This window comes from Cherax quadricarinatus, chromosome 16, assembly GCF_038502225.1.
Source record: "Cherax quadricarinatus isolate ZL_2023a chromosome 16, ASM3850222v1, whole genome shotgun sequence".
In the NCBI taxonomy this organism is placed as follows: Eukaryota; Metazoa; Arthropoda; class Malacostraca; order Decapoda; family Parastacidae; genus Cherax; species Cherax quadricarinatus.
The window spans coordinates 38,946,696-38,969,303 of NC_091307.1; the positions used below are offsets into that span (position 1 = coordinate 38,946,696).

Genomic DNA, 22,608 nt, shown 5'->3' on the forward strand with positions numbered 1-22,608 from the left:
TTCAAGTGTTGTTCAAGTGTTGCAGTGTTGTGTAAGTGTTGTTCAAGTGTTGCAGTGTTATGTAAGTGTTGTTCAAGTGTTGTTCAAGTAATGCAGTGTTGTGTTGTTAAAGTGTTGCTGTGTTGTGTAAGTGTTGTTCAAGTGTTGCAGTGTTGTGTAAGTGTTGTTCAAGTGTTACAGTGTTGTGAAGTGTTGTTCAAGTGTTGCAGTGTTGTGTAAGTGTTGTTCAAGTGTTGCAGTGTTATGTAAGTATTGTTCAAGTGTTGCAGTGTTGTGTAAGTGTTGTTCAAGTGTTGCAGTGTTGTGTAAGTGTTGTTCAAGTGTTGCAGTGTTGTGTAAGTGTTGTTCATGTGTTGCAGTGTTGTGTAAGTGTTGTTCAATTGTTGTTCAAGTGTTGCAGTGTTGTGTAAGTGTTGTTCAAGTGTTGCAATGTTGTGTAAGTGTTGTTCAAGTGTTGTTCAAGTAATGCAGTGTTGTGTGTTGTTAAAGTGTTGCTGTGTTGTGTAAGTGTTGTTCAAGTGTTGCAGTGTTGTGTAAGTGTTGTTCAAGTGTTGCAGTGTTATGTAAGTGTTGTTCAAGTGTTGTTCAAGTAATGCAGTGTTGTGTGTTGTTAAAGTGTTGCTGTGTTGTGTAAGTGTTGTTCAAGTGTTGCTGTGTTGTGTAAGTGTTGTTCAAGTGTTGCAGTGTTGTGTAAGTGTTGTTCAAGTGTTGCAGTGTTGTGTAAGTGTTGTTCAAGTGTTACAGTGTTGTGTAAGTGTTGTTCAAGTGTTGCAGTGTTGTGTAAGTATTGTACAAGTGTTGCAGTGTTGTGTAAGTGTTGTTCAAGTGTTTCAGTGTTATGTAGGTGTTGTTCAAGTGTTGCAGTGTTGTGTAAGTGTTGTTCAAGTGTTGCAGTGCTGTGTAAGTGTTGTACAAGTGTTGCAGTGTTGTGTAAGTGTTGTTCAAGTGTTGCAATGTTGTGTAAGTGTTGTTCAAGTGTTGCAATGTTGTGTAAGTGTTGTTCAAGTGTTGCAATGTTGTGTAAGTGTTGTTCAAGTGTTGCAGTGCTGTGTAAGTGTTGTACAAGTGTTGCAGTGTTGTGTAAGTGTTGTTCAAGTGTTGCAGTGTTGTGTAAGTATTGTACAAGTGTTGCAGTGTTGTGTAAGTGTTGTTCAGGTGTTGCAGTGTTGTGTGTTGTTCAAGTGTTGCAGTGTTGTGTAAGTGTTGTTCAAGTGTTGCAGTGTTGTGTAAGTGTGGTTCAAGTGTTGCAGTGTTGTGTAAGTGTTGCTCAAGTGTTGCAGTGTTGTGTAAGTATTGTACAAGTATTGCAGTGTTGTACAAGTGTTGCAGTGTTGTGTAAGTGTTGTTCAAGTGTTACAGTGTTGTGTAAGTGTTGTTCAAGTGTTGCAGTGTTGTGTAAGTGTTGCTCAAGTGTTGCAGTGTTGTGTGTTGTTCAAGTGTTGCAGTGTTGTGTAAGTGTTGTACAAGTGTTGCAGTGTTGTTCAAGTGTTGCAGTGTTGTGTAAGTGTTGTACAAGTGTTGCAGTGTTGTGTAAGTGTTGTACAAGTGTTGCAGTGTTGTACAAGTGTTGCCGTGTTGTGTAAGTGTTGTTCAAGTGTTGCAGTGTTGTGTAAGTGTTGTTCAAGTGTTGCAGTGTTGTGTAAGTGTTGTACAAGTATTGCAGTGTTGTACAAGTGTTGCTGTGTTGTGTAAGTGTTGTTCAAGTGTTGCAGTGTTGTGTAAGTGTTGTTTAAGTGTTGCAGTGTTGTGTAAGTGTTGTACAAGTGTTGCTGTGTTGTGTAAGTGTTGTTCAAGTGTTGCAGTGTTGTGTAAGTGTTGTCCAAGTGTTGCAGTGTTGTGTAAGTGTTGTTCAAGTGTTGCAGTGTTGTACAAGTGTTACAGTGTTGTTCAAGTGTTGCAGTGTTGTACAAGTGTTGCAGTGTTGTACAAGTGTTGTTCAAGTGTTGCAGTGTTGTGTTAGTATTGCTCAAGTGTTTCAGTGTTGTGTTAGTGTTGTGCAAGTGTTGTGTAAGTGTTGTACAAGTGTTGTGTAAGTGTTGTTCAAGTGTTGCAGTATCGTGTAAGTATTGTTCAAGTGTTTCAGTGTTGTGTTAGTGTTGTGCAAGTGTTGCAGTGTTGTACAAGTGTTGCAGTGTTGTGTAAGTGTTGTACAAGTGTTGCATTGTTGTGTAAGTGTTGTACAAGTGTTGTACAAGTGTTGTACAAGTGTTGTGTAAGTGTTGTACAAGTGTTGCAGTGTTGTACAAGTGTTGTGTAAGTGTTGTACAAGTGTTGCAGTGTTGTACAAATGTTGCACAAGTGTTGTGTAAGTGTTGTACAAGTGTTGCAGTGTTAGTGGTGGCGCTAGTGGTGCTCAACATGGCGGCCGAGCTTGGCAGGCCAGTCTGGGAACCCCGTGATAAAGGGGCCAATAATGGCCACGACGAGCTCCTCGTCTTCGGATATTCTTGTAAACTGTTCCGCGACAACGAGAAGGCTTTGTTCCTGGATAAAGGAAAGCATCTTATCCCGTGGATGGGCAACAGTGAGCTGATGGTTGACAGGCGAGTCTTGTTGCTCTCTTATCTCACGTTTTATGTGATACTTTCCCAGCAGTGATGTCCATGTGGAAGAAACAACACTTACTTATTTCAGGACATTTAGAAATAACCCAGGACATTTAATAAATGTTCTGAATTAATAAGTGTCCTTTTCACAGTTTGTGGGCATCACCATATAATTTACAACTAGTAAGAGAGATAATATCCGTGTATTTGAGGGCTCTTGGTCCAGGGATCAGGAGGTAATTCCATTTACTTTGGATCAAACCTGATTATGTCCTATTTCCCCAGGCGCTGTGTGACCCTTGTGGGTTTAGCACTTCATAATACAGTTTTCTCACGTATAATCGTAGTTTCCTAACTCCACTTCTTCCTTTATTTGCGACTGAAAGCTACGATTGAACTAGAACATGTCGGTGGCATAATTTCCCTAAGTAATAGGTATAAAAGCTTAATAAAGTCGTAAGTCACTGACTACGTTGGGTTATCCTGGGTAACTTACACAAGGACCTCAGTGGAAATAAGCCACTTTGACTTGACTTTTTTGGGTTATCCTAGGTAATCTACACATGAGCTGCTATGTATGATAGTTTGTGTAACTGTATTAGTAAGTTTATTCAGATATAGATACACATTAATACAGTTACACAAATTATTATGTATAGCATCACGTGTCAATTACCTAGGATAACCGGTACTTAAACAGAGGTTGGCCAAATTATTAGAGCCATATGAGAAAAATAAAATATTTGTCGGTTTTTAGCATTATACATTGACTGTCCTTCAAGAATGTTGCATGAATTTTGGTAGAAGACAGTTTACTTGAATGTTTTGCACATATATTCCACACATTTAAAACTTAGTTGATCCACCTTTAGCCTTAATTGTAGGAACAATACCTTGACGGATGCTTTCTATGCAGGTATGGAAGCGAGTTTGCATGTCGTCATCATGGTTCCATACCCTTGTTAATCTTATAATTTGTGTTTTGGTTTTGATGGTCTGCTTTCATTTTTCTTCTAACTATTTCCCATATATTCTCTACTGGATCCATATCTAGTGAATTACCAGGTCACTCAAGAAGAGGAATATTTCATGAATCCTGACCCCTCAAGAAAGGTTCCTTGATGCTGGTGAGGGGCTCTTGATCTAGGGAACTGGATCTGTGCTCCAGTTCCCTGAATTAACCCTGAATACCTTCCATCCCCCCACAGGCTCTGTATAATCCTATGGGTTTAGTGCTTCCCCCTTGATTATAATAATAATAATAATAATCATGAATCATGAAATGCCTTAACAGATTTTGCTGTGTGGCATTGTTCTCCATCCTGCATAAAATGGAATGATTCTTCACCCAGAAACCAATCATGTATCTGAGGAATGATTCGAATTTCTAAAGCTCTTAGTTGATCTTGTTGCAGGATACCTTCATCAATATACAGCCTACATGTACCTTTACATAGATAACCCGCACATAGAAGAGAGGAGCTTACGACGATGTTTCGGTTCGACTTGGATCATTTACAAAGTCACACTAACAAAAAGGAGAGAAAGAGGGAGTATATATAGGCCAGCAGACAGGGACGGGACAAGAGAGGTAGTAGGAAAGGAGGAAGAGAGGTAATGGTGGAGGTAGTAGTAGTCAGTCAAATACTAAAAAAGAGGAGCACTACCAGGCCCATGGCCTACCAGACCATGAGCCACTGTGATTTGAACATTCAAATTACTCACAATATAACATATTGCTGAAAAAAAAAAATCTGTGATTATCAAATGTTGACTTGCTTACCGAGTTCTAGACATCTGCAGTGATGGTAATGTACAATGGTACTTCGAATTTCGAACAGCTCCCAACTCGAACAATTATGTAAGTGTGTTTTTGTAAGTGCTTTTTTAAGTGTATTTTTGGGGGTCTAAAACGGGCTAAGCTAATTTACATTACTCCTTATGGAAACAAATTCATTCGGTATAGGCACTCAAACAGCCTTCTGGAGTGAATTATGTTCGTAACTTGAGGTACCACTGTATTTCTTTGCATGTGATGTAGGTTCTCTTAGGCATTCTTTTCCAAAGGTGGCTGGTTTCGTCACAATTAAAAACGTGAGGAATAAATCCCTCAGTGTCTACCTAGGTTTTAAATTCCTTAACAAATTTTTCAGCCTCATCTGTTAGCACTGGTAGCCTCCCCATGCCTTATTACACTATGAATCCCACTCCTCTTTTTAAACCTATCAAACCAGCTCCTATTTGCTTTAAATTCATCACTTTTAGCACTATTTCCCAGGGTGTCTCATTGTTTTAGAAACACTGTCACTGGCTGATTGTTTTTCATTAATCCACACTAACAGAAGTTTTCCATTTCTTCATTAATCTGTGACCTTTTCACAGCAAGAATTTTCACACCTTATGCCATATCATCTCCTTTTATTTCCTCTTTACTTTTCAGTTTGGATGATATAGTGGATTTCTTCATACTACATTGAGTGGCCATGCCCGACATACGTGAACCACTTTCCCATTTCGCAATGAGTTCTTTTTTCATTTTAATTGTTGTTCTTGCTGCTTTCCTTTTAGGCATGTTTGGATTATACACTTTTTTAAGGCCACGAATGCCTATTTTCAATGCAAACATTTGAAAAACTAGAGAATGACTGGGCGAGTGATGCTTTGTTTTCATTGGACTTCGTCCAGATGGACCGTTTTGTTTAGGTCAAATGCAGTGGAACCTCAGTTTTTGAGATTAATTCATTCCAGAAAGTCTGACGATAACCGAATTGTATGAAAACTGAAGCAATATTTCCCATAAGAAATAATGTAAATCCAATTAATCCATTCCAGACACCCAAAAATATTAACAAAAAATATATTTTATAGAGAAAACGTACAGAAAACAATGATAAATATAAATGACTAATGAAATGGGTAAATGAACATTTAATATCACTTTTACCGTTATTGAAGACTCTTGTTGGCGTATGGAAGACGGCAAGGAGGGGGGAGAGAGGAGGAGAGGTTAATGTTTGGAAGGGGAATCCCCCTTCATAATTACTTCAGGTATCACAGCCCTATCTGGGATTATCCCCTTCTTTGTCTTATACTGGCAAGATCGGCCACAAGTATGCCACTTTCATACTTTGCTATGAGTTCTTTCTTGAATTCTATTGTGTTTCTCGCCTACTTTATCAAAGGGCTGGCACTCGCAACTTTCTTTGGCCCCAGGGTGGCTTATTTAGCAGTTGCACTCAATAAACTAGCACAAAAAGCAATGGATTATTAAGAAATGTTTTGGATGAACGTGCGGGGTAATGCTCACTCACCGAGAAACAAAGCCAGACTGAGTCAGAACATGTGGGATGCTTTGTGTGGGCACTGGCAGGGGGATGTGTTTGGTACGGTGGACCATTGTCAACTACGAAAACTGAGCGGATGAATGAAAACTGGGACAAAGTTTTGACGAAAAGAGTTGGCGAAAACCGAATCCTATGAAAACCAGGGCATGCAAAAACTGAGGTTCCACTGTGTTATGTCAACGTATGAATACCGAGTCAAATTTTTCTCAAAAATTGGGTGAATATTGAGTTGTAGGGATGTATGCATATTAAGGAATAATACATTCATGTATTATTCCAGTGTTTTTAGTGCTTGTAACTGCTAAATAAGCCACCATGGGCCCCAAGAAAGCTTTTAGTGCCAACCCTGTGGTAAAAAGGGTGAGAATTACAATTGAAATGAAGGAGATCATCACAATGTATGAAACGAGTGCCTGTCTTTAAGCTGGCCAGGTTGTATAACAAACCCCAATCGACCATTGCTACTATATCTTGGCCAACAGAAAGGCAATCAAGGAAGTTGTTGTTGCAAAAGGTGCAAGTATCTTTTCGAAACGCAGATCGCAAGTACTTGAAGATGTTGAGAGACTGTTATTGGTGTGGATAAACGAAAAACAGATATCAGGAGATAGCATCTCTCAAGCGAGACAATTGCATGACGATTTAATTAAAAAAATGCCGGCAACTAGTGGTGATGTGAGTGAATTTAAGGCCAGGTAAGTGTCATTTATTCTTCATTACACAATATACATATGTATACATGTATTGTGCATCTATTCTTCTGTTTGTGTGTAGGAAAATGTATATGTCATGTGGTAAAAATATTTTTTCATACTTTTGGGTGTCCTGAATGGATTAATTTGATTTCCATTATTTCTTATGGGGAAAATTAATTCAACTAATGATAATATCATCTAACGATGAGCTCTGAAACGGATTAATATCATTGGTCGAGGATCCACTTATTGGAAAGGAGAGTCCACAGTCATAGAAAAAGTACCAGGGAATAAGCCAGCAGCTAGGTGCTCATGGGACGGAATGGAGAATGACAAGGGGCAGGCTCTGTTGCAATGGTCTTGTGGTGGTTGGAGGTCTTGGGTCTCGAGAAGCTGGCAGCAGGCTAGGTCACAGGACAGGGCAGGCAGATAGGAACATCAGAAGGCAGCTCATTGGTGGTGGTATTGACATGATTAAGGGGCAGATTTGTAGAGGAGCCATTTTCAAAGTTTTTGAAGCTGCTCCTAGAGAGGTACCTGGAGTTTACCTGGAGAGGGTTTCAGGGGTCAATGCCCCCGTGGCTTGGTCTGAAACCAGGCCTCGTGGGATCAGGGTCTGACCAACCAGGTTGTTACTGCTGGCTGCACGCAAACTGATGTATGAACCACAGCCCGGTTGGTCAGGTACTGATTTAGGTACCTGTCCAGTGCCTTCTTGAAGACAGACAGGGGTCTGTTGGTAATACCCCTTATGTATGCTGGGAGGCAGTTGAACAGTCTTGGGCCCCAGACACTTATTGTGTTCTCTCAATGTACTTGTAGCACCCCTGCTTTTCATTAGAGGAATGTTGCATCTCCTACAGTGTCTTTTGCTTTCATAGGGAGTGATTTTCATTTGGAAGTTTGGTACTAATCCCTCTAGGATTTTCCAAGTGTACATTATCATGTATCTCTCCTGCCTGCACTCCAGGGAATACAGATCAAGGGCCTTCAACCGTTCCTAGTATTTTAGGTGCCTTATTGTATTTGTGTGTGCCATGGAAGTTCTTTGTACACTCCAGGTCAGCAGTTTACCCTGACTTGAAGGAGTCCCTAGTTTTGAAGGTTCTCATTATCCATCCTATCATTTTCCTAGCAGGTGTAGTAGATACATTGTTGTGGTCTTTGAAGGTGAGATCCTCTGACATTATCACTCCCAGGTGCAATACATTACTTTTTCGCTCTATTGCATGGTTAGAATTTGTCGTATACCCTGATAGTTTTAATTTTCTCAAGTTTTCCATATCTGAGTAGTTGAAATTTCTCTTCATTGAGCTTCGTAATGTTTCGAGTGGCCCCTTTGAAGATTTGGTTTATGCATGCTTGGAGTTTTACGGTGTCTTCGATGATGGTCACTGTCATGGCAATCTGGGTGTAATCTGCAAAGGAAGACGCGCAGCTATGGCTTATATCTACGTCAGATATAAGGATGCGGAATAGAATAGGAGCGAGTACTGTGCCTTGTGGAACAGAGCTTTTCACCGTAGCTGCCGCAGACTTTACTGTTTACTATTACTCTTTGTGTTCTGTTTGTCAGGAAGTTATAGATCCATCTACCAACTTTCCCTGTTATTCCTTTATCATGCATTTTGTGTGCTTTTACACCATGGTCACACTTGTCAAAAGCTTTTGCAAAGTCTGTGTATACTTCGTCTGCATTTTGTTTATCCACTACAGCATCCAGAACCTTGTCATAGTGATCCAGTAGCTGGGACAGGCAGGAGCGACCTGCTCTAAACCCGTGTTGCCCTGAGTTGTGTAACTGTTGGGTATGTAGGTGGTTGGCGATTTTGCTTCTGAGAACCCTTTCAAAGATTTTTTTGATATGGGATGTTAGTGCTATCGGTCTGTAGTTCTTTGCAATTGCTTTACTGCCACCTTTGTAGAGTGGGGCTATGTCTGTTGTTTTTAGCGAGTGTGGGATGACCCCTGTGTCCATGCTCCCTCTCCACGGAATGCTGAAGGCACACGACAGGGGCTTCTTGCAGTTCTTGATGAACATGGTGGTATAGTTTAGTTTTGTTTCCAAAGGTGAAACATAGAGGATTCATGAATTCCAGAACTTGGGTAAGTGTGAAGTGAAGAGGTGGCTCGCAAGCATACTTGACAGTTCCAGCACTGAGGCCTTTGTAGAACTTAGTGCAGGTCGTGGTGTCAGCATTAGATGGAGAAGTGTAGAATGCAAGATTTTTCCCATGAGGGTGTGCTGGAGTCATCAGTATCTTCTTCATTGGAAGTAGGTTCTTTAGGCAAGTCTCCTATGGTGCTGGCAGGTGACTGTGGGTTGGCAGGAACAGTGGAGAGGTGTATTGGTGGTGTATCAACAGGTTGGGAGGCAGTTGAGGCAGAATAAACAGTGTTGTCGGAGGTGGAAGTGGTTGTTGAAGTTTCAGGAACAGTTGCTTGCACAGAAGGAGACAGGTCTGCAGGTGCAGTGAAGTTCACGACGTTGGAAGGATCTTGAGGATGTTGGCAGGTCTGGAATATGGGAAATTGAAGGCAGGCATGTTGTTCAGACCGAGTAGTTTGTTTATGGTGGTGTTGAAACTGGCTGGGTTTGCTGCATTTGCAAGGTGTGCATACACAATGCAGTACAGCACCTTGGAAGGAGTGCCATCAGGAAGTGGAGAGAGTGAGTTGCAGGATGGAGAGGTCTGTTGAGTGGTTTGAAGAGTCTTCGTGATTGTGGTATAGGTGGGCAATCTAGAGTTGTTCTTATTTTCTTGTATTTTCTTAGTCATAACTTCTTTTTGCAGAGGGCACTTTGCTGCAATGGTATGATGGGTACCCTTGCAGTTTAAGCATGTTGGGGTAGAATTGGTGGTGGTGTAGGCTCTATAGTTGTGTCCTTCACTTCCAAAGTTGGTGCAAAATTTCCTGTTCTTGATGGGGCAGTCCTTTGTAGCGTGGTTAAATGAGTAGCAAGTCCAGCATGGAGAGGTATGTTTGAAACGTTCAGGTTTGACTTGGTTCAGGTGAATATGGTAATAAGAGAGGGCCAGTCCCTCAGCAATAGCTTGGGCAGCCATTGTGATGTCTGTGAACGTGTTCTTAATCATTGAGGAGGCATTTGGCATTTTGGTAACAGTATCCACCATGGCCCAGGCATTCTGGTCCTCGATGGATGTCTCGTGTTCTTCAGTGGAAAGGGCTGTGATGATACTGTCAAGTAGTTTGACGAGAACAGGACGTTTTGCCTTCATGTATGGAGAATTAGAGATTGTAAAACCACATTCTAGGAGAGTTTTCATGGCAGTGGAGGTGTGGAGTTTGTCGGCTTCCTTGTCATTAGTGCAGGCAATCAGGAAGACGTTCTTGAGGGACGTGATACTACAGAACTTGTCCTGCCACTTATAAGGGTGGCCGCAAGAGCAAGCTTGGACGCATCGTTGACTACCAAACTTGTTGGTTTTATTTTGACTTGATGGGACATCTTGAGTGTACAGGTGAATCCAAATGGATACAGGTTCCCCTCCTCAATGGGGATGGAAGGGAGACTTCTTGAGAGTAGATTGACTGTGACTTGCCAGTAGCAAGGTTAACAGTGGAATGAGGCCTAAGACAAGATTTTGTTTGGGGACTCTTGTCTTATTTCCTTTGGGGTCCTTTAATCTTGTCCTCCAGGATGATGCACAATGGTTGGCTAACACCTTTGTATTTACTGGTAGCTTAGCAGGAGCAGCAGGCATAGGGAAACATGCCTGTTTCCACCTGTGTTGGGGACTGAACCATTGACACTCGGTGAGTTCAGTGTGCTTTCAACCAAGCCACAGCCACTGTCTGTAAAATTGTTGGTTATGCTGGGTAACATTAGGTTAAGTTATATACAAAAACTCTTTTCCAATATCGGAATTCCTCATTGTACAGGTTGATCATCACTAATCTGGCACCATCGGGACCAGTAGGGTGCTGGATTAGTGATTTTGCCGGATTACAGGGTAGTTAAGTTAGAATACACTTAATCTAACAGCGGTATTTATGCATCACCAATTTCACCCACTTTATGCCCTATTTTTGGCCCATTCCATTGTTCCAGTGTACCTGACTCATAGCTATTTTGTTAGTATTTCTTCTATTCTCACGAATGAGTACAAGAAACTGCCTATTTACCTATTTCAACTACTGAATAAGTGGTCAGAAATCGGTAATTTGGACAATTTCAAATTTCAAAAGATGCTAATTTCAAAATAGGGTCCAGAATAAACAGTGCAGACATTCGTGGCAAAAAATAACATTTTCTCTGTTCATTAGTCGCATCTCCAGGCCCCTCTTATATTATGCTAGCTTTCCATTTTAAATTTGTATTCACACAAAAACAGATTTACTGTTACGTAGACTACTGCATTATTGTAATAGTTGTATAAATGTCAGCCCATTCATGACTGCCTATTAGGCCAGCCAGTTGGAGATGTATTGGACGGTGACATCATTTGTTTACTCTTGAACATTGACAAAAATCAAACATTTCCGGTACTTTGAGGTCAATTTCATGGTACTTTGTCGTGAAATCAATCAAAATCATATCTATTTCTGTAACATATCTTCCATTCTATCAAATGAAACCAAAAAAACGAGAATACAACCTTACAGACCATATGAAAATACACTGCAAAGTCAGTTTTACACCAAACACATGGTTGCAGTTTTCTCTCGTGCACTGCATGCTGCAGGATTTTTTTTATAGTGCACACTTACCGCACATACCTGTTCTCTCAGCCCAGATTTACTAGTCACAGCTTATGTGAGTGAGCCGAGCTCATGGCGACCGACGGTGGCTTCAAAGCCACCTTATCTTCTAAGGACAATGTACGGTGTATGTGCTTTACACAAGAAGAAGCATTTCTTTTATTTGTTGGAACCATGGCTAGGGCTAAAAGTGAACAGGTTTTAACAATAAATAGAAAAAAAGAAATTGGAATGACATGCTGCAAGTAGCACCACCAAACAGTAGCAGCAGGTCGGTGTGGCGACCCAGGAAATTTGAAATTATGCCAGCCGAAATTAGTACCAGATTACTGATGAAACCAGATTACCGATTGCCAGATTAGTGATCACCGACCTGTACTTAATACTGGGGAATTTACATAAAAAGCACCCCTGGGAGAAAGTACACATGGACTAAACATCAGAGTATAACATAATGAGTCAGGTAATAGAGCTTGATTAGAAGACTAACTGTGTTGCTTCCTTCTTAAGTTTATAGTGCAATACCTTTGTTTAGGATAAATTTCCACTTAGCAAGGGTACCTTGATGTCATTGAAAGATTCTTGATTGAAGGAATTGGAAAGAACCTCCGTTTCTTTTGGTTAGTTGTTTGCTGCCTCTTAAAAAAAAAAAGTCACTCCTACGTGAATTCAGCAGTGTAGTAGGTTGGTAGACAGCATCCGCCTAGGGAGGTACTACCATCCTGTCAGGTGAGTGTAAAATGGAAGCCTGTTGGTGTCTTTTTTTTCTGTCTCATAAGCGTGCGAGGTTTCAGGTATGTCTTGCTACTTCTACTTACACTTAAATCACACTACACATGCATGTACAAGAATATACAGTGGACCCTTGGGTAACGGCATTAACCCTTTGACTGTTTCGGCCGTGTATAAGTCTTGCGAGCCAGTGTTTTGGATGTATGTATACTCAAGAATTCTAGCAGCTTCAAATCAAGCAGGAGAAAGCTGGTAGGCTCACATGTGAGAGAATGGGTCTGTGTGGTCAGTGTGCACTGTATACAAAAATCCTACAGCACGCAGTGCATAATGAGAAAAAAAAACTTGGACCACGTTTTTGGATTAAAACGCCGACTTTGAGGTGTATTGATGGTTGTATTCTCGTTTTCTTGGTCTCATTTGATAGAATGGAAAGCATATTACAGAAATAGAGATGATTTTGATTAGTTTCACGATGAAAACTACCTTGAAATTGAGCTCAAATTAGCGGAAATTTTTTATTTTTACCGATGTTCAAGAGTAAGCAAATCACACCACACGTCCAATACACGTCAACTGGGGAGTCTAATATTCTTTCACTAGTGCACTGATATTATTTATACCATTTTTGCAATAATGCAGTAGTCTGCATAACAGTAAATCTTCGATTTTTTGTGTGAATAAAAAATCAAAATAGAGGTCAGTGGTCAAGTGTGGTCATACCGCTAAGCTCTTGGGAGTTAGCGTGGGGTGTTTCCCATACCATGGCTTGTTATAGTGCTTTAGAATACCAGGTTCATGTGTTGAAGAAGGAGATTCTACTTCAGGAGGAAAATAGGAAGCTGAAGCTTCGCATAGATGAGTTTGGGAGCGAGTGTGAGAAGGATTTAGCTGGTAAGGTAGGAATGGTCACCAGCAGTGATAGTGGCAGCCACTTTAAGTGGCAAGTGGTTCACAGTTCAGGAAGAAGGAAGATGAGAGTTAATAGAGAAGATGTGAAGGTAGGAAATCGATTCTCTGTTCTCCAAGATGAGTGTACTTCAGTGGTTAATGAGGTTGAAGGTACCACTGATTCCCCTGGTAATCAAGGTAAGAATATTTTAATAGTAGGTGATTCTCAGGTAAGATATATGGACCGTGCATTTTGTAACAGACAGAAAGGTCAGACAGAGAGCGTGTCTTCCTGGAGCTGGTGTTGGCGACATAGTCAGCAGGTTGGATAATATTATGGCAGGTAATGGGAACAAGCCCATTATCTGTCTTAGTGCTGGGGGTAATGACATTGGGAAGGGCAGGAGAGAGGAGCTGCTGGATAAGTTCAGGTCAGCCATAGAAGTAGTTAGGTCTAAGGGAGGGATCCCAGTCATATGTAGCATCTTGCCTAGAAAAGGAGTGGGCAATGAATGGATGTCTAGGGCAATTGGTATAAATCGCTGGCTAGACAGGTACTGCAAGGAACTTGCAATCCCATTCATTGATAACTGGGACCTTTTCTTTGGCAAACGTGATATGTATGCAAGGGATGGGGTTCATCTCTCTGGGGATGGAGTGGTTGCATTAGCCAATTAAATCGAGAGGATAATTGATGACTTGTCTAGGAATTTAAACTGATAGATTATAGAGGTATGGGTGTTTGTGGGGAAACAATCAGGCTGCAGCATTAGGGTTAAAAACAGCAGTTATTACTGGGATACCTCAGGGATATGTTTAAAACACAATATTCAGAATAAAGTTGCTAGTAATGGCAAATCAGTTGATCAACAGAGAGAGATAGTAGAGGGCAACGAGTGACTAGCTCCCTTAAGGTTTACTATACAAATACAGTGGACCCCCGGTATTCGATATTAATCCGTTCCTGAGAGCTCATCAAATACTGATAATATCCAAAACCGAATCAATTTTCCTCATAAGAAATAATGGAAATCAAATTAATCTGTGCAAGACACCCAAAAGTATGAAAAAAAAAATTTTTACTACATGAAATATTAAGTTTAATGCAATTGAATAATTACAATAACAATAAAATAATTGGCACTTACCTTTAACCCCTTCAGGGTCCAAGGCTCAAATCTGAAGTGGTGCCCCAGTGTCCAAGAATTTAAAAAAAAAAAAATGTTATTTTTTCTTATGAAATGGTAGATAATCTTTTTGTGAAGGTAATAAAACAAAAAGTATGAAATTTGATGGAAAATTGACGAAATTATGCTCTCGCGAATTTTGATGTGTCAGCGATATTTACGAATCGGCAATTTTGCCGACTTTGACTCCCAGTTTAGGCCAATTACATTATTCCAGTCAACCAAATTCTTAGCTATTTCACTAGTATTACTTCTATTCTATCGATTGAGCACAAGAAATTGCCAAGTCAACTGTTTCAACTACAAAATAAAGTGATCGGAAATTGTTAATTTGACCAATTTAACACAAAGTTCAAAATATTCCAATTTCAATATAGGGTCCAGAATAAACAATGTAGGTATTCCTGGCACTAAACTAACATTTCCTCTGTTCATTAGTTACGTTTTGAGGCTTTACAAATAAATTCCATTTTGATTTTTTATTCACATAATGAATTTTTATTCACACCAAAAAATAGAAGATTTACTGTTATGCAATACTGTAATAATTGTATAAGTATCATCACCATATTTGTGAATGTATATTAGACTCGCCAGCTGGTGTGTATTAGATATGTGAGGTCGTTTGTTTACTCTTGAATATCGGCAAAAATTTAACATTTCTGCTGCTATGAGCTCAGTTTCAAGCAATTTCCAGTGCTAAAACCAATCAAAATCATTCTATTTCTGTAATATATCTTCCATTCTATCAAATGAGACCAAGAAATCGCAAATACAACTATAAAAAACATACGAAAAAACACTGCAAAGTCGCTGTTTTAATCGAAAAATCGTGATTTCAGTTTTTTTTTCTCTCATTATACACAGTGTGCTGCAGGATCTGTTTTATGTGGTGCACACATACCACATAGATGTATTCTTTCATATCGAGGCCCAAATGTACCACTCAGTTTATCAGAGTGAGCTGAGCTCATGACGTAGATCTACGGTTTGGACCCTGAACGTAAAGCCGTAGATCTACGGGACGGACCCTGAAAGGGTTAATGAAGATCTGGTGATGATTGATGGGATGGGAGGAGGGGAGAGGTGTTAGTGTTTAGAAGGGGAATCCCCTTCCATTAGGACTTAAGGTAACAAGTCCTTTTCCGGGGTTACTTCCCTTATTCTTTTAATGCCACTAGGACCAGCTTGAGAGTCACTGGACTTCTGTCGCACAACATAACTGGCAGCCTCACCATGCCTAATCACACTATGTATGCCACTACGATTCTTAAATCTTTCAAACCAACCTTTGCTGGCCTTAAATTCACTCACATCACCACTAGTTGCAGGCAATTTCTTTACCAAATCGTCTTGCAACTGCCTAGCCTTTTCACAAATGATCGCTTGAGAGATGCTATCTCCTGCTATCTGTTTTTCATTTACCCACACCAATAACAATCTCTCAACATTTTCTAACACTTGCGGTTGCTGTTTCGTAATCACAGTTGCACCTTTTGCAAGAACAGCTTCCTTGATTGCCGTTTTCCTGGTCACTATAGTAGAAATGGTTGATTAGGGTTTATTATACAACCTGACCAGCTCCGACACACGCACTCCACTTTCGTACTTTGCAATTATCTCTTTCTTCATTTCATAAGTCATTAGCGATTTTTTTCTCGAAGGGTTGGCACTAGAAGCTTTCTTGGGGCCCATGGTGACTTATTTTGCAGAAACAATCACCAAACACAGTGATAATATGGATAATATGGAATGTACCGAATGTATCCTTAGATGCACGCACACTGGCTGGCTTGTAAACACTAGCACACATGGGGCAGTTCAGACTACACATGGACAGGTCTCGTACGAATCGTATCGAATACCGGGTTTTCAATTGAATACCGAGGAAATTTTTTTTGCGTTAAAATGCATCGAAAACCGGATTTATCGAATACCGATGACATCGAATACCGGGGGTCCACTGTAGTAGGAGTCTATGAAATAAGATGGATGAGCTAAAATTACTTGCAAGTGTAGGTAATATAGATATTATTGGTATAACAGAGACCTGGTTCAACCTGAAAGATAGAGAAATGCCTTCTGAATGCAACATACAGGGTTATAAACTATTCCACACTGATAGGGTCAACAGGAAAGGTGGTGGTGTGGCGATGTATGTCAGAGAAAATTTAAATTGTTGTCTTAAACAGGATATAAGATTAGAAACATCGAACACAGAATCGGTTTGGCTTCAGTTTCTCGAGGGTCGTGACAAATTAATTTTGGGTGTGATTTACAGGCCCCCAAACCTTGATAGGGAGTGCAGTCAACTGTTATTGGACGAAATTCATAAGGCATCTAGATATGAAAATGTTGTGATAATATGAGATTTTAACTTTAGACAAATTGATTGGAACAATATGACAGGAAATCTTGAGTCTAGTGACTTTCTTGATACGGTTCAGGATTGCTTTTTAGAACAGGTTGTGACAGAACCAACTAGAGGAAACAATCTGCTTGACATGGTTCTTGCCAACAAAGATTCACTAATTAATAGTCTTGAGGTTAATGATGAGCTTGGGGAAAGTGATCACAAATCACTTAGTTTCAATATATTGTGGAATTACCCAGATAACTGCAATCAAATCTCTGTCCCAGATTTTCGCTTGGCCGACTTAATGGGACTGAAAAATTACTTGGGTGGGCTAAATTGGGATGTCCTAACTATGGGTCAGGTAGGTGATCTTGGTTGCCAATATGAAGTTTTTCAGAGCATAGTTCTAGCTGCCCAGACAACTTTTGTTCCGAGGAAGGAAATTAGATCTAACAAAAATGATCCCAAATGGATGAACAATAGATTAAAACATCTCATTGGTCAAAAGAGAGGCATATATAGGCATATCAAAAGAGGGGATGGGCAGTTAAGAAATCAATATATTCAATTAGAGAGAGAAATAAAGAAAGAAATAAGAAAGGCAAAGAGATTATGAGGCTAAGGTCGCAAGGGATTCAAAGACTAACCCAAAAGGGTTCTTTCAGGTATACAGAAATAAGATTAGGGAAATAAGAGTAACTCTGGTCAGATCACTGACAGTGATAAGGATATGTGTGAAATTCTAAATACCTACTTCCTCTCAGTTTTCACCCAGGAAAATACTAGCGATATTCCTGAAATAATAGATTACGTAGAACAGGATGATAATAAACTATGTACGATTGCGGTAACTAGTGACATGGTCCTCAGACAAATAGAGAAACTAAAACCTAACAAATCCCCAGGTCCTGATGAACTGTTTGCATAGGTGTTAAAGGAATGTAAAGGGGAACTTAGCATACCTTTGGCTAATCTTTTTAACATATCACTAAAAACTGGCATAGTGCCTGATAAGTGGAAAATGGCAAATGTAATACCTATTTACAAGGCAGGTGACAGGTCCTTGGCTTCGAACTGTAGACCAATAAGCCTTACCTCCATAGTGGGAAAATTTATGGAATCAATAATTGCCGAAGCAATTCGTAGCCATCTTGACAGGCACAGATTGATTAATGATTCTCAACACGGTTTTACAAAGGGGCGTTCCTGTCTTACGAATTTACTACCTTTTTTCACTAAGGTGTTTGAGGAGGTAGATCATGATAATGAACATGATATTGTGTATATGGACTTCAGTAAGGCTTTCGATAGAGTTCCACACCAGAGGCTATTGAGGAAACTTAGGGCACACGGAATAGGAGGAGAAGTTTTTTCCTGGGTAGAGGTATGGCTGACATATAGACAGCAGAGAGTTTGCATAAATGGGGAGAAATCAGAATGGGGGCACGTCACAAGCGGTGTTCCTCAGGGGTCAGTGTTGGGCCCGTTGTTGTTCACAATTTACATAAACGACATAGATGAGGGAATAAATAGCGACATAAGCAAATTTGCTGATGACACCAAAATAGGCCGTCCAATTCATTCTAATGTGGACATTAGAGCACTCCAGGATGATTTGAATAGACTGATGCAATGGTCGGAGAAATGGCAGATGCAGTTTAATATTTACAAATGCAAAGTTCTAAATGTTGGACAGTTAAATAACCATGCCACATATAAACTAAATAATGTAGATCTTAATACAGTGGACCCTCGACTAACGCTATTAATCCGTTCCTGAGAGATCATCGTTAGTCAAAATAATCATTAGTCAAGTTAATTTTCCCCATAAGAAATAATGGAAATCAAATTAATCCGTGCAAGACACCCAAAAGTATTGAAAAAAAAAATTTTAACACATGAAATATTAATTTTAATACACACAAACTGAAGAAGACATGCACAGTTACATGACACTTACCTTTATTGAAGATCTGGTGATGATTGATAGGATGGGAAGAGTGGAGTGTGTTGATGGTCTTAGTGTTTAGAAGGGGAATCCCCTTCCATTAGGACTTGAGGTGGCAAGTCCTTTTTCGGGGTTACTTCCCTTCTTCTTCTAATGGCACTAGGACCAGCTTGAGAGTCACTGGACCTCTGTCGCACAACATATCTGCCCATAGAGGCCTGTACCTCCCGTTCCTTTATGACATTCCTAAAGTGTTTCACAACATTGTCAGTGTCACCATTAAACACTTGTTCAGGTTTCAGCCCTTCACTGTCTATGTACTCCTTGAATTCCTGCACATATTTTTCAGCTGCTTTTTTGTCCAAACTGGCAGCCTCACCATGCCTTATCACACTGTATGCCACTACAATTCTTAAATCTCTCAAACCAACCTTTGCTGGCCTTAAATTCACTCTCATCACCACTAGTTGCTGGCATTTTTCTAATTAAATCGTCATGCAACTTCCTAGCCTTTTCACATATGCTATCTCCTGCTATCTGTTTTTCGTTTATCCATACCAATAACAGTCTCTCAACATCTTTTATCACTTGCGATCTCAGTTTCGAAAACATAGTTGCACCTTTGGCAAGAACAGCTTCCTTGATTGCCGTTTTCTTGGCCACAATAGTAGCGATGGTTGATTGGGGTTTTGTGTACAGCCTGGCCAGCTCGGAGACATGCACTCCACTTTCATACTTAGCAATGATCTCTTTCTTCATATCCATAGTAATTCTCACCCTTTTTGCTGTAGGGTTGGCACTAGAAGCTTTCTTGGGGCCCATGGTGACTTATTTTGCAGGTGCAATCACTAAAAAGGCTGTGATAATATGAAATGTTCCGATTGTATGCTTGGAAGCGACCGCGGTGCCTGGCTGGCTTGTAAACACTGGCCAGAAGTGGACGAGTCTCAGACGGAAGGAATAGTGTTGGTCGAGTTTTTTAGCGCTAATCGAGGCAAAATTTTTGCGATAAAATGTATCGCTAGTCAGATTTATCGTTAATCGATGAAATCGCTGGTCGAGGGTCCACTGTACTACCAATTGCGAAAAGGATTTAGGAGTTCTGGTTAGCAGTAACCTAAAACCAAGACAACAGTGCATTAGTGTTTGCAATAAAGCTAACAGAATTCTTGGCTTCATATGTAGAAGTATAAATAATAGAAGTCCTCAGGTTGTTCTTCAACTCTATATATCCTTGGTTAGGTCTCATGTAGACTATGCTGCTCATTTCTGGTCACCGTATTACAGAATGGATATAAATGCTCTGGAAAACGTGCAAAGGAGGATGACAAAGATGATCCCATGTATCAGAAATCTTCCCTATGAGGATAGACTGAGGGCCCTGAATCTGCACTCTTTCGAAAGGCGTTGAATTAGGGGGGGATATGATCGAGGTGTATAAATGAAAAACAGGAATAAATAAAGGGGATGTAAATAGTGTGCTGAAAATTTCCAGCCAAGACAGGACTCGCAGCAATGGTTTCAAGTTGGAAAAATTCAGATTCAGGAAGGATATAGAAAAGTACTGGTTTGGTAATAGAGTTGTGGATGAGTGGAACAAGCTCCCAAGTACAGTTATTGAGGCTAAAACATTGTGTAGTTTTAAAAATAGGTTAGATAAATACATGAGTGGGTGTGGGTGGGTGTGAGTTGGACCTGACTAGCTTGTGCTGCTGGGTCTGGTACAGTGCTCCATCCTTGAGTGGGGATGACCAGACTGGATGGGTCATTGGGATAATCCGGGGGGTGGGTCATTGGTCTAATCCGGTGGAGGGGACATGGACCTGCTCCGCATGGGTCAGTAGGCCTGTTGCAGTGTTCATTCTTTCTTATGGTCTTATGCAAGCAAGAGTAATATAAGAGGGGCTTGGAGACGTGACTGATGAACAGAGAATGTTATTTTAGTGCCAAGAATGTCTGCATTGTTTATTCTGGACCCTATTTTGAAATTGGCATCTTTTTTAATTTACGTGAAATTGGCCAAATTGCCAATTTCTGACCACTTTTTGGGTAGTTGAAATTGGTAAATGGGCAGTTTCTTGTACTCGGTTGATAGAAAAAATGGAGTTCTAAAGAAATAGCTATGACTTTGGTTGACTGGAACAAGGAAATTGGCCGAAAATAGGGATCAAAGTCGGCGAAATCGCCGATACGTATATGTTGCCGAGATCGCTAACTTCGCAGGAGCATAATTTCAGAAGTTTCCAATCAAATTTCGTGCTTTTGGTGTCATTACTGTCGGGAAAAGATTCTCTTATAATTTCATAAGAATTTTTTTTTTTTTTTTTTTTTTTTTTTTTACAAAAATTTTGTGACACCGGGAGACACTTCAGGATTTGTGGTTGCGACAGTCAAAGGGTTAATCCACTCCAGAGAGCTTGCCTTTAACCAATTTTGCCATTAGCCGAATTAATTTTCCCCGTGAGAAATAATGGAAATCCAATTAATCTGTTTCAGACAGCCAAAAGTATCAACAAAAAAATATTTTTTTTAAAGATTAAATATAGATATACATACAGAAAGCAATGACAATTAAATAGAAAGCACTAATAAAATTGATAAATGAACATTTAACATCATACTTACCTTTATTGACTCTTGTTGGTGTATGGAAGACAAGTAGGAGGCAAGAGGAAGGCGAGTTTATTATGCTTCAATATGACGCTAATATCATCTTTCCGGCTTATTTATCTATCACAATTCATCTAATATGATATAATAAACAATATTAATAACATAGAAACCTGATATATGCTTTAGAGTGAATAAAATGTCATAATGTATGTGAGGAGTAAGTGGTGGTGGTGTTGGGTTTATAAGGGCCACTGAGAGAAGCCGAACATTGTGGTGGTGGAGGCAGCAGCAGAACCCACCACCACTATTCACACTTAAACAATGTATGTAATTTATAAATAAGAAATATTTACATTTTAATTTTTATATAAGAAATATTTACATTTTAATTTATAAATAAGAAATATTTACATTTTAATTTATAAATAAGAAATATTTACATTTTAATTTATAAATAAGTAAGTTTATTCAGGTATACACAAATACAGTTACGTACATAGATTATCATACATCATAAAAGGACCCCAATGGAAATAAGTCACTCTGTCTGACTTTTTTGGGTTATCCTAGGTTCTCTACACATATGCTGCTATGTAAGATAATTCTATGTAACTGTATTTGTGTATACCTGAATAAACTTACTTACATAGCAGCATATGTGTAAAGTACCTAGGATAACCCAAAAAAGTCAGGGTGACTTGTGTATTTCCATTGGGGACCCTTTTATATTTACACTTATAAAAGTTTAAGTATGAAAATAAATATATTTACACTTACCTTGGAGATGTTAGTTTAATTAGTTTGATGGAGGAGATGCTGGCAGAGGTTTAGGGTGGTGGAAGATAGCAGGCCGGCGTATGTTCAGTGGTCCTATACACATCCAAGAACATTGGACAGTTACTTTCGTGTCGTTTTTCTATCGCTTACTTGCTTAACTTACTTGCTATACTGTTAATTCTACACTTTATCACTGGCTGGCACTATAGCCTTTATCGATACCTGCTGCTTTAGTATCGTACATATCATAGAATCACTGAATCACTAAAGAAGGCACATTCTCCCCTCTCTCTTCCTCCTCCACTTTGTTACTTTGCTACGAGTTTTTTCTTGAATTCTATTGTGCTTCTTTCCTTCTTTACCACAGAAGCTTTCTTTTGGCCCATGGTGGCTTATTTAGCAGTTACAAGCACTAAAAACAATGGAATAATACAAAATATATCGCATGTATGCATGGAATCGTCTCACTGGCTTGTAAATAATGGCACACTACCTGTACATGGGCTCAGGCCGCACGGACACGTTCGGGGCGAATGTCCTTAACCGAGTTCTCGGGCATTAGCCGAGCCAAGATTTTGACGCAAAAACATGCCACAATCCGATTTTGGCGTTAGCCGATGCCGCCACTCCCCGAGGGGCCACTGTATGTATATACACACCCCTCTGGGTTTTCTTCTGTTTTTCTTACTAGCTCTTGTCCTTGTTTATTTCCTCTTATCTCCATGGGAAGGTGGAACAGAATTCTTCCTCCGTAAGCCATGTTTGTCATAAGAGGTGACTAAAATGCTGGGAGC

The 22,608-nt window shown here is 39.9% G+C and overlaps 1 protein-coding gene across 1 annotated transcript in view; it reads left to right on the forward strand.

Annotated features, from left to right (window-relative positions):
- Positions 1-2,347: 2,347 nt before the first annotated feature.
- The window catches only part of su(w[a]) (suppressor of white-apricot), a gene marked incomplete at its 3' end in the record, with an annotated part of 33,081 nt that continues 12,820 nt past the window's right edge, over positions 2,348-22,608 (forward strand). The window contains 1 exon segment of the mRNA XM_070085562.1: positions 2,348-2,543. Within this exon segment, the coding sequence (XP_069941663.1) occupies positions 2,359-2,543 (185 nt within the window).